The sequence below is a fragment of the Danio rerio genome, chromosome 23 (assembly GCF_049306965.1).
Source record: "Danio rerio strain Tuebingen ecotype United States chromosome 23, GRCz12tu, whole genome shotgun sequence".
NCBI classification, from domain to species: domain Eukaryota; kingdom Metazoa; phylum Chordata; class Actinopteri; order Cypriniformes; family Danionidae; genus Danio; species Danio rerio.
In genome coordinates, this window is record NC_133198.1 from 29,089,608 (window position 1) to 29,102,743 (window position 13,136).

Consider the following 13,136-nt stretch of genomic DNA (forward strand, 5'->3'; position numbering starts at 1 on the left):
TAAAAAGTAACTAGACAATAAAAAGTGTATTTTTAACTTTTACAAATGAATTATTATACATTTCATGTTCATTATTATTGTAGTTAAAATTATTAGCCCTCCAGTGATTTTTTTTTTCCTTTTTCAAATATTTTGCAAATTATGTTTATCAGAGCAAGGAATTTTTCACAGTATTTCCGATAATATGTTTTCTTCTGGAGAAAGTCTTTTTTGTTTTATTTCAGCTAGAATAAAAGCAGTTAAAAAAGGTCATTATTATTAGCCCTCTTAAGCAATTTGTTTTCCGAATGTCTAAACAAACCATGGTGACACGGAGGCACAGTGAGTAGCAAGAATGTCGCTGCGGTTCAAACCTTGGCTAGGTCAGTTGGCATTTCTGTGTGGAGTTTGCATGTTCTCCCCGTGTTCGCGTGGGTTTCCTCTGGGTGCTCCGATTTCCCCCACAAGTCCAAAGACGTGCACTATAGGTCAACTGGGTGAGCTAAATTGTCCGTAGTGTATGTGTGTGAATGAGAGTTCAGGGGTTGTTCCCAGTGATGGGTTGCAGCTGAAAGGGCATCTGCTGCATAAAACATATGCTGGATATGTTGCCGGTCTGTTCCACTGTGGCGACCCCTGATTAATAAGGGACTAAGCCAAAAAGAAAATGAATGAATTAATAAACAAACCATCATTACATTAATGATTTTCCTTATTACCCTAACTTGCCTAATTAACTTAATTACCCTAGTTAAGCCTTTAATTTGAACTTTTAGCTGAATACTAGTATCTTGAAATATCAAGTCAAATATTATGTACTGTCAAAGATAAAATAAATCAGTTATTAGAAATGAGATTTTAAAACTATTATGTTTAGAAATATGTTGAAAAAGAAACACAGATGCACAAAGATATAAAAAATATACAGGGTGTAATAATTAAGGAGGATTATATATAGTAATGTATATAATCAGTGGTCCAAACCACAATCACCTGCTGTGTTCTTATATAAAAGGTGATTATTGTGTTATGTTTGGAGTCATGGCAACTGTGACTGTGTTTGTAAAAAGTGTACAAAAGTGTGATGTTTAATGAGAGTGAGTTGATACAGTGCTTGGCTTGCATTTTGAAATTTGTCTTTTTAAAAGTCAACAAAAAAGCAGTGCGTTTTTCCTCGCATTTTCAAAACTGAAGGCACGTTCCTTCCAACATCAAAACCTTCATTAACATTTAAGCCCTTTTTCTTATGTTTCAGTGACATGATTGTCTTTTATTAATTTATAATTTGACTTTTTTAAAATTTTCTCTTGACAAGTGCCGCTTTACCAAAAGCCCTTATATGGAGCTGGCACAGGCATGATTTATACAAATTACTAATCGCGTGCACAAGGATGCTTCCTGAGAACAATTCATATTTACAAACAGAAGAACATTTAAGAACAAACTCATCTGCGTATACACATTTTCTGAATTAGTTGGAAAGTTTTCATGAGAAGTTCAAATGTGTGTATAAACACCAAATACAAAATTACTAATGAATGAGACCCTCTAATTTTAAGTCAAATCAAATCAAACCAAAACAATGCATTTTGGCTATATGGCAGCATAAGAGGGTTTATTGTCCAGGATCCCTCATGCAACATTTGATAAACAAAAAAGTGAAAGAAAAAAACCCCCCCAAAAAATAAATAAATAAAATAAACAAAAAATTTGAAAAAAGTCCCAAACCAATTCAGGCCCGCACTTGACATCATGTTTCAATATAGAACAAAACCTAATCTGTGGCACAGCCTGATTGTTAAAGAGTGTCTGTTATCTTCCTCATCAGCTGCAACATGTTCAGCACACTGTGAGGAACACTTTATATCTCTATACAGAGTCTCCCAAAGTGAAAGGAAGTCCCTATCACATCAATCGAGCAGTCTCAGATTAAAAGAACCACCACTTTCAAACATGCTCCATTACTATCTCTGTCAAACAGCTGCCAAACACTGCTTCTGTTACTAATGGAGTGTTTGCAGGAAGAGAAACTGTCTATTTGGCAGAGCCTAAAGTCTAGTTCCCATCACAAAGAGAGCAGAACTACTGGCCCTCGCTTCTAACCCGCAACAGACACAAACGTAGTGAAATGTACAATATGAGTCTAGTTTCACTGTCCAGAGCTCCTGAGGGTTTCTCAAAGTGTTTCCCCTGGATGATCGTCACATGCAGTCCTGACCATTCTGGCTCAGAGATCCCATGCTTATTACTCAGCCTGCTATGTTTGCTCACTGTTTATTGGGTTCAAAAGGCTTCTCGTAAGCTCAGCTGTGGTTGGAAAGTCTCTTGGTCTGGCATAAAGGTGCTTCTGCTCAGCCACACACTCAGAAACACAAACATTCATGCACAAACAGCTAGAGTTATCTAGATTTCACAGATCTTAACCACAGGACTATAAAGTTCAGTTTGGTAGTCAGATCAATGCTGATATCAAAAACATGACAAATGAGCTGGTTTGAAACAGAAGGTTTGTTGGTAACACTTTATTTTGATGGTCCATTTGAGTATTAGTAGACTGTCTGCTTAATATCTGTTGATACTGCTCCTTCAACAGACATGTAACTGACTATAAGAAACTTAGCAAGGACATGTCAACTTACATTAACCCTAAGCCAAACCTATCAGGCTACTTAATATAATGAGAATTAGTTGGCATGTAGATGCAATGTAACTTAATTCAACAAATTATAAAAGTGATTTCCAAGTCTCAAAATAGAAAAGCAATTAAAACAATTAATATATGCTCCTCCTTTAACATTTTTACATAAAATGTTTGTATATATGCATTTCCTGTAAAAAAAAAAGGGCATTACTAACTCTTGTAAATAACTAAAATTATAAAATGTGCGAAACATATTTGTATGTAATTTGATAATTATGTACCCTCACATAATTTTGATAATTATGTACCTTATGTACTCTCCTCTGTTTTTTTTTTGTTTGTTTTTTTTCCTCTTCTTTGTTTTTTCACTTATTTTATTCTTGTTAAGAAATGTAAAGTGATTGTATTGTATTGTATAAAAAAACTGTACATGCTGGTTCTTGTTAATAAAAAAAAAAAAAGAAAAACAATTCAACAAACGAACCATCAAAATAAAGTGTGACCGGTTTGTTGTGTGTGTGTGTTGCCTTTTCAAATGATGGCCATATTAAAGGGATAGTTCACCCAAAAAATGAAGCTTTACTCACCATTTACTTCCTCAAGTGGTTGAATACCTTATCGAGTTCCCATTTTCTGTTGAACACAAAAAATGTATGTGAAACATGTAACAATTGACGTGCGTCAATTAACTTCTAACAGAAAAAAAGAAACTCAAAAAGGTTTGTGGCAAGTGAAAGTTGATACAATGATGTATGATCCAATGATACAATGATACAATTTCAGCTGTGGGTAAACCATTCCTTTAACGTCTCAGTTAGGCATGGTACAATAACTGGTTTCAAAGAGTACTGCGGTTTGGTATTTAAACAGCAAAAAATGATGACATACCGTTCCTATAGTAAATTAAAATGTGTTTGTAAGTGTTTGTTTTTCATCTATTGTAAAGAAATCTGGTTTTGAAACTCATAAGGATAGCATTTCTTTAAATGATTTAAACTGACATGTTTACTGTTCCAAAATATTATAAATGTTTACTAAAATAAAATATACTCTTCAATGGGGGAAAAAGTAGTTTTTTACTAAGACATTTAAAAAGAGCTTATTTTAGAGCAGTAATCACAATACTGTGAAACCATGATAGTTTTATCCAAGGTTATCTTACCATCAGAAACTTATACCGGGCCATGCCTAGTCTCAGTCCTGCTGGATGAAACTACCTGTTTTATTTTCAAATATATTTATTAAATATATATATAGTTAATAAATAACACAGTAAACGTAAAAAATAAATAAAATAACATATATTATATAATAATATATTTATACTATATTTATTTATAGCTTTTATTGTCAGTTTTTATATATATATATATATATATATATATATATATATATATATATATATATATATATATATATATATATATATATATATATATAGAAAACATAAAATAGATATAAAAAACTAACAATAAAAGTATATTATAATTATATGATGTATAATGTATGTATAATATAATTCAAGAAAAAACGTCCATGTTTTGTAATAAGATTTTAAAAACTCTCTTAATAAAAACCTAATTTTTTGTTCAACTTTAAACACAATTTTTTTATCCATCTGTTATATAAAGGTGGAGATGTTTGTTTTCACTTAAAGAGAATAAGCCTCCTAGCCAATAATGTGGTGAAAGCAACAACGTTCTGTGTTGTTGAAGGCAAATTGGGCTCAAAAGGATTCCAAACAGTTCAGTTGGAGGGTTTGGAGTGGCTAATACTTTATGTTAAATGCTTTTTTAAAAGTATAAAATATTTTAGAGTAAAACACTTTTAATCTTGGACAAGACCAAAACGTGTGTGTGATTTGCTAGAAATTGTTGACACCAAATTACTTCTATCTGGGTATATTTTTGCTAATCTGGCATTAGTGTAGTGTGCTCTGTGAAAAATCTTGTATTGCATTAAACTGTGTCGGGCACGTATAGAAGAACTGTGTTAAAAATTGAGTATGTAATCCTAAAGAATTAAATAATATTTTTGACAGATAGAAGTAGAGACTATCTCTTTTCTGTCTGGGTTAAAAGAAAGAATGGTGTCCATTTTTAAATCAGGAGGAAGATTAAGAAACAGAGTAAACTGATTTTGTGTCATATCATTGTGTCAAAAATCTTGCCAGAATACAACAAGTTTATTCTCAATCCTAATCGAATCTTGTGTCATTTGTTCAAAACAGAAACTGAAAAGGCAGTCGACTAAATATCGTGCGGAGAGGACGTATCCCACCACAGCTGCAGATAAACAAGACAATGTGAAGAAGAACAGATATAAGGACATTGTTCCCTGTGAGTATCACATTTGACATTTCTGACTAGGGGACAATATAGCTGTACCATAATACTAGATGATGTCAAAATTCATCATCTTGGCTATTATGAGTCGACAAAAAGTTATCTTCTTCAAGTTTATTCAAGTTTAGCTGAGTTGAGTTTACTCACGTTTTTAAGGAAGCAAGTGAACTTTCATATCCATGTTGAACAAAATAAAATATTTTAAAGGGTTTTTTAACTGCAATTTGCTCTGTTGTAATACAGTACAAAATAAGCAAACAAATCTTATTTTTTTATATGTGTTATAAGAGCCTTTCATCTAGAAAGTATTTTGTGTACAGTGATAAAAAAAATATTCTGTTGTGAAAATAAATAAATACATTATTTTAATTTAAGCAAAAATAAAAATAGAAAAATATATTAGCACTTCAAAATTGTAAAAGAAAAAAAATAAATAATATGTATATTTTACTTGGAAATTATTCTTTGAGGAAATAATAATAATACAATTAAGTAAAACCTATTCAACTTTCAGATGCTGGTTGTTTGATGTAGAAATGTACTGTTTATTTGACATATTGGATTTATTTCCTACCAAAAACGACACACATTCTTAAAAAAAAAAACAGACTGCTACTGTAAATATGTTTTGTGTACTAAGCAGGTTTTAGTTTTCAGTTAGGTACCACATAAACTCTGTTGTGTCAGAATGTTATTGTATAATAAGAAGAAATATACTGTGCTGTTTATTTATAGTTTCAGTAAAACATATACTTCAAAAATAGAATAGTTTCAATATTTAATTTAATTCAGTGCTACTACATTGAGTAAATGTACAAAACGAGAGTAAAATGTATTTATTTATTTAAAATTCCAATTCAAATGCAACTCAACAAACAATGCTACTTTTACATAACATGTATTAAGCAACAACATGCCAAAGCGTACTTTGCCGGCAGCTGACTTTCTGCAATTCTCACATGGTTGCCCACTGAAGCTAAGCAGGGCTCTGCCCGATCAGTAGGATGAGAGACCACATGGGAAAGCTGGGTTGCTGCTGGAAGTGGTGTTAGTGAGACCAGCAGGGGGCCCACAACCTGAGGTCTGTGTGGGTCCTAACGGCCCAGTACATTGATGGGGACTCTATACTGCTCAGTGAGCGCCGTCTATTGGATGAGACATTAAACCTGTGGTCCTTTAAAAATGAGTAGGGGTTTAACTCCGGCATCCTGGCAAAATTTGCCCACTGGCCTCTGTCCCAAAAAAATATGTTTAAGTAAGCGATTTGAGTGTCCAGAAAAGCGCTATATAAATGTAAGGAATTATTCTTATTATTATGCTGTACACAATGACAAGAGTCAATGTTCTGTGTTCTTAGTACACAGTTTTAGTTTTCAGATATGCGCCTCATTACCTCTGTTACGTCAGAATGTTATCATATTGTTAGCACAGTGATACGCACAGAACCACAGAAATACACAGTGTTGTTTACTTATTTAGTTTTCAGTGAAAACATTCATTCATTCATTTTCTTGTCGGCTTAGTCCCTTTATTGATTCGGGGTCGCCACAGCGGAATGAACCGTCAACTTATCCAGCACGTTTTTACGCAGCGGATGCCCTTCCAGCCGCAACCCATCTCTGGGAAACATCCACACACACTCATCCACACACACTCATTCACACACATACACTACGGACAATTTAGCCTACCCAATTCACCTGTACCACATGTCTTTGGACTGTGGGGGAAACTGGAGCAACTGAGCTGAGGCTCGAACAAGCGACCCAGCGACCTTCTTGCTGTGAGGCGACAGCACTACCTACTGCGTCACTGCATCGTCCAGTAAAAACATAGTAACAACATTTTGTAAAAAACATTTTGCTGCAAAGTACAGCAAAGTAAACTTCAAATGAATACGAAAAAAAAATACTTAAAACAATGCTACTTTTATGTAACTTACGTAAAAAAGTACAATTTTTTGTGTTCTGATTTTAAAAGCAGATTTACATGCACAGTAAAAAATATCCAGTTAAATTTAAATCTTAAAAAAAGAGAATTTTTTCTGTAATTGCTAGAAATTAAAAATAAAAGACATTAGAAAATAGACATAGAATAGACATTTTGAAGGTATTATGAAATAGCAAATTAGTATGTTTTTCCAATCGTTAACCATAAATTTTATGATACTAATATTAAGAATGTTCAGTGGTGCAAAGTAACAAATCACAAACACTCAAATTACTGTAATCGAGTAGTTTTTCTCAGGAATTTTAACTTACCAAGTAGTTTTAAAAATGTGTATTTTTACCTTTCCTTGAGTACATTTTTAGGGCTGTGTTGGTACTTTTACTCCACTACTTTCCTTCCACCTGCAGTCACTACTTTATTTTTTCTTGTCTATGGTGATTGACTGAGTAGAAAAATCAGTCCTGCGATTCCTGTCCAATCAAATCGCACATAGAACGTTAATCACATCATACTGAACAACCTCAAGACATGGGCGCTTTCACAGTGTATTACTCACTACTCTTGAGTACTTTTGAAAAAGCTACTTTTTATGCATACTTTGACTACTATTTACAAAAGATACTTTTACTTTGCTTGAATTACATTTTTGCGCAAGTAATGGTACTTTTACTTGAGTATGTTTTTCAGTACTCTTTCCACCACTGATTGTTAATACATAACACCTTGTACTGACTTATACTGTACTATACTACTATATATGTATTACTATATTATAGTACACAACAAGTGCATTTTCACATTGACCGTTCCCAGTTGCTACATTAAAAAAAAAAAAAAACATAACATACCAATTATACCAACACACTGACATGAAAAGTGAACACAAAGTTTGCTCTGTAGAAAAAAAACAAAACATGATGACAATGAAGATTACAGAAACAAGATGTTCTAGAGATGCTGACAGATTTACTTTCTCACAGTTGATCACAGCCGAGTGAAGCTCTCCCTCTTCACATCTAAAAATGACACGGACTACATCAATGCTAGTTTCATTAAGGTAAGGAAGTTACATACAACAAAATTTGAAATGCACACAATACATCTAGTCATTAATACACAAAATGTTGTTGATTTTATGAAGCCAAAGAAGTAAACACAAAAGCCATTGATAACAAGTACACTGTAAAAAAAAATATATGATCAATTAGTCAAGACAAATAAAGACGAAGTTTTTAGCTAATTGTAACTTATGAAACTAATTCAATCACAGCTGTTTTACATCAGTTTAATATGTTCAAATGACTCAAAAGTTCATTTGATTCAGCTTAAAAATTTAAAACAAACTGTATTTTTTTGCAGTGTACAACAAGGTGAATGTCAAAAAATTTGGCAAAAATTTGGGTTAATAAGACTTGCACTAAATAGTACACTTGGAGTAATCAAATTGCACTACAAAAGACTGTGAGTGTCTGTAAACCTTGCAATTATGAAACTGAAATAAGACTTAAAAAAAAAAAGGAATCTGCATTTTCTGAATTTTTGTATGAACAAGTGGTGTGACAACATGTGGCACTGGTGGCGTTTTCAGTGTTTACGATCAACATGTGATGTCCAAACAGAAGTTTATCTTCATAAAAACTTGCCAAAATAACATTTAGCTTTAAATTGTGGCAGAAATATAGACAGACTAATATTATATAGTATAAAGTACTTCTCATGGTAAAAAATGTATACAAAATTTCAGTTTTAAATCTTTAAATTCTCAAAGCCCTATCATACACCTGGCACAATAAGGTATGAAACGGTTTTGCATGATATGTTGCTATTTTCAGACCAGCGCAACAGTAATTTTCACATTTTGCCACAGGTTGTTTAAATAGCAAACCTATTTGCGCCACTTTGTGGACTCATGAGTGTTCTGGTCTAAAACGGAGGTATTTTAAGGTGCATTTTGATGCGTTGCTATTTTGAGAAACTGAAATAGACTATACCATTGACCAACTAAAAGCTGGTCTAGAGTTGTGCGCAAAACGCTTACACATTGCTTAATACACACAGGATGTACAGCAATAGACAAATATCCTTACATATGAAAATAATATTTAGGGATTAAAATGTTACAAAAACTATAATTTTCTACATAAATATAACATCCACTTCCTCCATGCCTTCTTCACCTCTGGGTGCTTTTTTCAGTTTATTCATGACAGTTTGCTTTTATATATTGTTATTATTATTAGCATTATTATTTAATTTTATGCAAATTTATATTTATATTTCCACCTGTTAATTTTTGGAGACACATGCATCACCATATGGGGCATAAGAATAGGACGTGTGTTTGGATATAACTATATAATAATTATAGTTTTTGACCACACTTCATTATTATTGTTCATTTATTCATCTGCTGGAAATTAGAACTGAATTTAGAAATAGTTTTGAAACCAATCTTTGGGCTTAACAAACAAAATTAAATATGTAGGCTAATAGATAGTTTTGATTGGAGTGAGTTTCCAGTGTTTCCTTATCCAAAAAAGTAAAGGAGTAAAGTAAAGTAAAGAAAAAGTAAAGAAGTTGAATGGAGGAGGCTCGTTCTTTATTCCTGGCGCTGCAGATGGTTTGTTTAACTGTTTTCTCGCTAGTAAAGCGTTCAGTTTTTCCACTCACAAAGTCCACCATGTAAATAGCAACTGTGCCATAATGCGATGGAACTGACTTTTCAAAGGGAATGTGAGATGAGACTCTAATAGGTTTAATGCATATTATGCTCAAAACACACCAATAACCCATTAAGAGAATAAGCACAACCCTGTTATACCATGCGCCAGGGCGCAAACTGTATTTTTCCATCCTTCAAATAACAAAACGGGATTCGGACACGACCTTAATGCTTTTGCATTGTGCTCTTTAGACTTTGCACTTAGATTGTTAAAATAGACCCTTTGATTTTAGTTAAATAGACCAACTTTTTAATTGCAAAAACAAGAATGTATCATTTTTAGCACTTCAACTACACAGATCCAATTTAACAGAAAATGTAATGCTTAAACAATCACTGACACGTTATTAGTGGCATTCGAGAGGATTTGGGAACCACTTGTCATGTATTCTGTATTTATTTCAGGGTGTTTCAGGCTCTAAAGCATATATTGCCACCCAAGGGCCACTGTCAAACACTGTGCTTGACTTCTGGAGAATGATATGGGAATACAACATAAAGGTAAACGCTTGCCCTTATAGCGTATGACCATGTCACACGCATTCCATTTACTTTAGAAAACCAGTTTGACCTGCTAGATAAGCTTCAAGCCAAACATTTGTCATGAATGCCTCTATAATAATTCAATGTCTCTTCACAGGTTATCGTGATGGTTTGCCGAGAGTTTGAAATGGGCAGGGTAAGTTCTAACTGACACGTGTGTTAGGGGGAAATGTTGTCAGTCACTCTGTCTTAAAGTAAACATTTTTTATTAACCACATCCTCTTGGCTCAGAATGGTGAAGCATTGCATCAAGCATGACATTTTTGTTTTGTTTATCTTGAGCTCCAACCTTTTCGCAACTTTTGATACAATCACAATGTTGCCAGGCGCTATGCGTATATATTTTCCATCTGCATCTGAAGGGCTCATATGTGACTGACTACTGTTCTTCCTCTTTCTCTTTATAGAAAAAATGTGAGCGTTACTGGCCAGAGTCAAAGGGGGATGTGTTTGTGTGTGAGGCCTTTACCATACTCTATGTAAGAAACACCTCTTCTCTCACTCACACCACACTTCCTGTCCTTGTGTTTTATTTGTGGTCACACAACATGGCTGTTCAAGCTCGATTCTCACTCATGCAGCAGATCTGATCTAAAACACTACATCATCAATCACTGAGTAGATGTTACCTTTTTGCACAGCATCATTATATTTTATTATTAGTATGTTGACATTCTTGACAAACAAAACTGTTACTTGAAAAAAAAGTAATTTATGCCAGTGCTATACTGGGTGTTGTGCACAACAAATCATTCATTTCCTTCATTTTAATAACCACTGAATAAAAAAATAAATTAAAAAACAGGCCAACTGAGAACTTCAAGATTGTATAGGCATTTATTGAACCCACCAGTTTGTAACTTAATTTATTTTAACCTAACTTCATATTTTGACAATCATATTTTATAGTTTTATAGAATTCTTACAGAAAAAAACTACATTTCCCATGAACCTTGATGCCACAGTTAATTTACCAACTCAGAGAGTCTCTGCTAGCCAAGTGCTCCCAAAAGGGATATTTAGCTCCGCCTACTCACATAAAGCTTTGAAAATTTATGTAATTGATTCTCCATACTTTCTCAGCACACTTATCTTATGTAATTTACACTGCTTCATGGGATTGAAGTTCTTTGCTCTGTAAAGCCATTTTGTACTGTGTCAGATTTTCTTATGTTTCTTTATTTTCAAATAAAGTCTAATGTTGTGATTCGCCATGTGATTAGTTCGGTTCATGGCTTATAAAGCTTTATTGAAGACATAAAAAAATCTCCCAGTGGAAGAATGTATGGATATGTGGAACAAGTGCTGTTGAAAATCTGGTCAGACACTAAAGCACTTTTATAAAAGGCTTCAACTATATTATTTGAGTAATATTACATGAGTTAATACCATTAGGTAGTGATATGTTCCTTAATTTTCTTTAATTTTACATAAACCTTCTGATGCTCAAATTGATTTAGTAATAGGAATTAAAACTATTCGTGCTGGATAAGGTGGCGGTTCAATCCGCTGTGGCCACCCGGGATTAATAAAGGGACTAAGCCAAAAAGAAAATTAATAAATTAATATATTATATAAATGTCATATGACAAACACTCAACGGGAACTTTGTTAGGTACACCTAATTAGTACTGGGTTTGACCCCCTTTTGCTTTCAGAACTGCCTTAATCCTTCATGGCACAGATTCCAGAAGGTACTGGAAATATTCCTCAGAGATTTTGGTCTATATTGACATGAAAGCATCATGCAGTTGCTGCAGATTTTTCAGCTGCGAATCTATTATGCGAATCTCCCATTCCACCACATCCCAAAGGTGCTCTATTGGATTGAGATCTGGTGACTGTGGAGGCCATTTGAGTACAGTAAACTCATTGTCATGTTCAAGATACCAGTCTGAGATGATTCACGCTTTATGAAATGGCGCATTATCCTGCTGGAAGTAGCCATCAGAAGATGGGTACACTGTGGTCATAAAGGAATATTACTCAGAATTACTCAACATTACTCAGGTAGGCTGTGGCGTTAACACAATGCTCAGTTGGTACTAATGGACACAAAGTGTGCCAAGAAAATATTCTCCAAACCATTACACCACCACTATGCTGAACCGTTGATACAAGGCAGGATGGATGCATGCTTTCATGTAGTTTACCCCAAATTCTGACCCCACCATCTGAATGCCGCAGCAAAAATCAAGACTCATCAGACCAATGAGAGGCAATGTTTCACCAACCTTCTATTGTGCAATTTTGGTCTGGCCATTCTCTTCCGACCGATCAACAAGGCATTAGTGCCCACAGAACTGCTGCTCCCTGGATATTTTCTCCTTTTTGGATCATTCTATGTAAACCCTAGAGATGGTTTTGTGTGAAAGTCCCAGTGGATCAGCAGTTTCTGAAATACTCAGACCAGCCTATCTGGCACCAACAACCAAGCCACGTTCAAACCCACTTAAATCGCTTTTCTTCCCCATTCTGATGCTCGGGTCAAACTGCAGCAGATCGTCTTGACCAAGTTGCTGCCATGTGATTGCTACAATAGAAATTTGCATTAACGAGCAGTTAGACAAGTGTGCCTAATAAAGTGGCCAGTGATTGTATTTAACCCCTTTAAATTGAGTACTAGTTTAGATCTGCAATAAGTTATTAACTTTTTAGTAATATAGCAAAAGTTTCCTATAACATTAAAGATATTTGATTTTCTCTAGGAGTCTGATGAGAATAAGGGAGACTACTTGACACGAACGCTGAAAGTGACATTCAAGCAAGTAAGTAACAGCTTTTTTGGTCTTGACCACAGAAAATGATTAGCTTTTATATGGATTAACATGAGAACATCTGAATTCAAATGCAATATATATTTTACAATTACTTTAACAAATCAATGTTTAAAATAAATGCAGACAGTTCTTTGTAGACTAATTGCTCTGTGCTTTTGATGTGATCTTAAATCTAG

At 33.9% G+C, this 13,136-nt stretch overlaps 2 protein-coding genes across 13 annotated transcripts in view; one reads left to right on the plus strand and one right to left on the minus strand.

Moving 5' to 3' along the window:
• LOC137489130 (transmembrane domain-containing protein TMIGD3) overlaps window positions 1-13,136 on the minus strand; it is a 36,666-nt gene that overhangs the window by 14,445 nt on the left and 9,085 nt on the right. For 2 of the 8 annotated variants that reach the window (XM_073939033.1, XM_073939029.1), the window contains exon 2: window positions 3,208-3,253. The exons of 4 other annotated variants lie outside the window; for them this stretch is intronic. The gene's annotated coding sequence lies outside the window, so the exon portion shown is untranslated. Of the gene's footprint in view, window positions 1-353; window positions 631-3,207; window positions 3,257-13,136 lie in introns of those variants that run through there. 2 more of the 8 variants (XR_012398556.1, XM_073939030.1) reach the window with 2 other exon arrangements.
• The window catches only part of ptpn22 (protein tyrosine phosphatase non-receptor type 22), a 32,447-nt gene that overhangs the window by 2,118 nt on the left and 17,193 nt on the right, over window positions 1-13,136 (plus strand). For all 5 annotated transcript variants that reach the window (XM_073938594.1, XM_005162180.6, XM_005162181.6 and 2 more), the window contains 6 exon segments: window positions 4,851-4,959; window positions 7,896-7,972; window positions 10,043-10,138; window positions 10,278-10,316; window positions 10,588-10,659; window positions 12,889-12,948. In XM_073938594.1, the coding sequence (XP_073794695.1) occupies window positions 4,851-4,959; window positions 7,896-7,972; window positions 10,043-10,138; window positions 10,278-10,316; window positions 10,588-10,659; window positions 12,889-12,948 (453 nt within the window).